General features: G+C 38.8%; 1 protein-coding gene across 1 annotated transcript in view; it reads left to right on the plus strand.

Annotated features, from left to right (window-relative positions):
- The window catches only part of LOC105626910 (guanine nucleotide-binding protein G(q) subunit alpha), a 15,601-nt gene extending 14,774 nt beyond the window's left edge, over positions 1-827 (plus strand). The window contains exon 8 of the mRNA XM_012208201.1: positions 745-827. Coding sequence (XP_012063591.1) covers positions 745-827 — 83 coding nt within the window. The remainder of the gene's footprint in view (positions 1-744) is intronic.
- The last annotated feature ends 3,168 nt before the right edge of the window (positions 828-3,995 follow it).

A 3,995-nucleotide genomic window follows, 5' to 3' on the forward strand; every position in this document is an offset into this window, starting at 1 on the left:
ACACATACACACATATATATATATGTGTATATTCATAGAAATATTTTAGATAAGTTATTAGAATAAACACTTTAATGTGTTTATTCTAATATTTTCAATCTATTTTAACAAAACAATAATAATTACTTATATAACTAAATATGATTTCTTCAATTTTGCATTATTAATCTTTGATTACTTAAGCTTCTTTAAAACAAGTATTGAAAAAGAAGTTATATTTATGATTTCGTTCTCTCGTAATGTTACAAAAAGTATCTTGAAGGAAATTGCATGCTGCATGTGTGTCATGAGTGTCCAGAGTTTGAAGCTTCTTGCTTAGGGTAAGTGCCGATCTCTGTTTTGCGCTAATTTTTATGTTAATTCTTTCAAAAACAGATTTTAATGAAAAATATCTTTAATGTTAAAAATCCTGATTAAGGATCCCTTATTAAGGATCAATAATTTATTTGTACAGCATTCACAATAGCATGGTGTGATATATTTTATAAATACATAATCATATCGTTAGGTTCAAAAATTGATATTTAAGTTTAAATATCAATTTTCTAAGAACATTTAGCATATTAAAAGTCTCAAAAGGTTTAAATTACAACGATAAATTAGAGAACTGTCATTTGAGGAGAAAGAAAATAATTCATGGCATGTACAAAACAATGCTTGCAACCAATTAATGTTTCTCTTAAAACAAGTTTTAAGGATGTATTCTGTTTGTCTATTTGAACATGTGACTTTTTTGTTCTACAGATACGGAGAATATCAGATTCGTGTTCGCGGCGGTAAAGGACACCATTCTACAGTCCAATCTGAAGGAGTACAATCTGGTTTAGACGGCGAAGCGCGCTGCAAATCCGAGCGGACTCGACCAGTTTCTCTTGCACCCTGACCAATGTATCAGTGCGAGACTGCTACTCCGTTGACTCGCGAGCGTGATCCGTGGAACGACGTGAGGAACGACGAAGAGGCGCGAGACAGAAACAAACGGCTACGAGACAAACTCGTAGTGCGCCGTATACGCACATATATCGACATGCGTTGCGCCACATTGAACTTCGTCGCATCGAAAGTGTTGTACCAGCACACGTAGCTAAGACGCGTAATACACACACGTAATTATGAAGGATGTAAAAGGGAAGTAAGAAGGTGAACAAGGACCTAAAAGCGTCACGAGTGTTCTTTTTCTTAGCGGAGAAAGAGAGATATGAGAAAATCTTTTCACTGTCGATACCAACTCGCGCGAGTCGATTCGGTTCTCTCGTACACAGGTTCCCGTTTTGGGATTTGTTACCTTTCTTTTGTAGATTAGTTCTTAGTCGATATCGCGGGCAAATACGCCCCACTCCCGGGCCGAGGATGCGTCAATACCTGAGGGTCCCGGGCATCGTTGTCTGACTTTTATATATATATAGATATATATGTGTGTGTATGTGTGTGTATATATATATATAAAAGTGAAGAAACGCTATATGCGAACTATATGTATCACGCGCGTGAGCGTGGCGCACGGCGCGGCTGTGCCGCGTGGATTTTTAACGGCGCGTCCGTCTGTGTTCGTCTCGAGTCCAAGAGATCTCAACAGAGGAGAAAAAACTGAAGAGGCGAAACGGCGAGGCGAACGAAAAAATAAAATAAAATTTAAAAAACCGGCTTTTTAATCGCGAATTAGATTCGATGACACAAGTGAGAGAAGCAATTCTAGTGCCATTTACTAGTGTGGTGTTGTTGTTTTTCTTTTCTTCTTTCCTTTCTGTTTTCTTCTTGTTCTTATTCTTTTTCTTTTTTCTCAAATGTACTAAACGCTAAATTATGAGAACATTCTTCATTTAGAATTATGCGAAAGCCAAAGTCTTTTTGTTTCTTCCTTTTTATCCATGCCAGAAATGACTCAAAGTTCTTTCTGCATGTGATTCGAATCCATTAAAAAATTCATCATATAAATATTGTTATATATAATATATAAAAAGAATGATATAGATTAGAGAGCGTGAGAGAGGGAGAGAGAGAGAGAAAGAGAGAAAAAGCGAGAAAGAGAAAGAGTGAAAGATATATCAGCAACCGTGGCGAAGAAAGAGAGAGGAGGAAGAAAGTAAAAATGAATGCGAGAGAGAGAAAGAGTGTGTGAGATTTGAGGGAAACTTTGTAAAAGCGAAAGATACTGTGGGGAATTGCGTCTGTTCGATGTGACTTAGGTAATTAAGGCGCGCGGGAGGAGCCCGCAGATATCTCTCTCTGCCGTCTCCTCTCTCTGCCGGCTGTGCGTGCAGGTTGTGCGAGGAAAAACGTTCCTTGAGCTGCGAGCAAATCCCTCCAGAATAAAAAGTTCTAATTTGCAAGAACAAATTCTTTGAGAACAAGAAATTCTATCTTGTATAGATAAATTTCTAAAAAAATACGTGGTCCTGATAATATTTACAGGAACGAGGATTCTCGTCTCGATTTGTGAAGAGAATTTCTTTAAGAACGAGGAATTTCTTATAAATCGAATCACATTGTTTTTTCAAGGATGAATTTCTTAAGCATGATGAAGAAAGGAAGAGATTCTGTTTGTCGCGGTTCTCCCTTCGTCGGGTCCTCGCCCTTCCGACGCAACGGCACAGCCACCGCGCGCAGCCAAGATCATGGGTCCCCTCTCCTTTGGAAGAGAGGGGCTTCATGCCTCTCGCTCGCCCCGTATCCACATTATACTGTGTACGTACGTATGAACTCACTGCCTGCGCTCGGTCATACATTGGCTAGCGCGCTGCCCGTTGCTCGTACTCTCCGATGGTTCGATATCTTCTCGAAGCCGCGATTTTCGCCATTTTTCTTCCTTCTCCAATGACGCGGGGAAAAGTAAATGAACGAGGAACAAGAGAGGAAGTGGTTGATGAAACAAATTAACGTTGAATTTGAGGAATTTAAGAAAAAGCTTTGCAAATTAATGTAATAAAGTAGTAAGAAATTTTATAGAGAAAAATTCAAAAGGAAAAGGCAAGAGGTGAGGTCGAGATAAGCTTTTATTTTTTTTTTCTATTAGAAGATATGAAAAGAACAATGTAGTTAATACAGGAAAGAAATAAAATTTCGAATACGCGTGTTGATGAAAGAGAACGAAAAATTCTCCTCTTTTCGCTTCGCTCGATTTCAAAATCAAGATCTTTCTAGCATTATCACGAAAAGAGAGAAAATACAATGACGCGCAGAAATCACAAGGAGAAATGACAAGCCGGACCTTGCCAGTTTTTTTCGAGGATGGAAACGCGAATAACGAGACAATTTCCCCGAGTCGAAAGCACTAGGCGTAATCGCGATAAATAGCAAGAGCCGCGCGCGAACCCGGAGAGTACGTCGCGCTGATAGAGAAGATTCTCTCTACGTGACATCGGCCGGGTCTGGACGGTTTCCCGTTCGGACACAATGCATGCAGCGGTCCGAAGGTCATCAGACTCCGCCGGTGTCGCGGATGCATACACCGGGCAGTATGTGTCATATACCTTAGTTGTGTCACACCCACCTTGGTTGGAACACTGAGTTTATATGAAAAAAAAGTATATATATAAATACATTGGATAATATATTATATATTAAGCGGATACAACAAATAATATTGAATAATAACATTAATAATTATAATAATAATTATAATAATTATAATGATAAAATAATAATAATAGTAATAATAATTAATAATAGTAATACTGCTTGGTTTTCATTGAGAGCGCGTGACTAAACGTTTGATGGCAGAGAGGGAGGGAGAGATAACGCGTGTGCAGGACACGAAGTGCAAAACGATGCTAGTGAAATATGAGTGAATGAGGAGAAAAAGAATGTGTGTATATGCGTATGTGCATTATTGTGGTGCGTCTGTGCATATGTATGCGTATTTGTGCAATTGCGTGAGCGTATGCTCATGTAAGAAAAAGAGATAGAGGGGTTGGTGAAAGAGAGAGAGAGAGAGAGAGAGAGAGAGAGAGAGAGAGAGAGAGAGAGAGAGAGAGAAGAGAGAGAGAGAGAGAGAG

Source organism: Atta cephalotes (genome assembly GCF_000143395.1).
Source record: "Atta cephalotes unplaced genomic scaffold scaffold00007, whole genome shotgun sequence".
In the NCBI taxonomy this organism is placed as follows: Eukaryota; Metazoa; Arthropoda; class Insecta; order Hymenoptera; family Formicidae; genus Atta; species Atta cephalotes.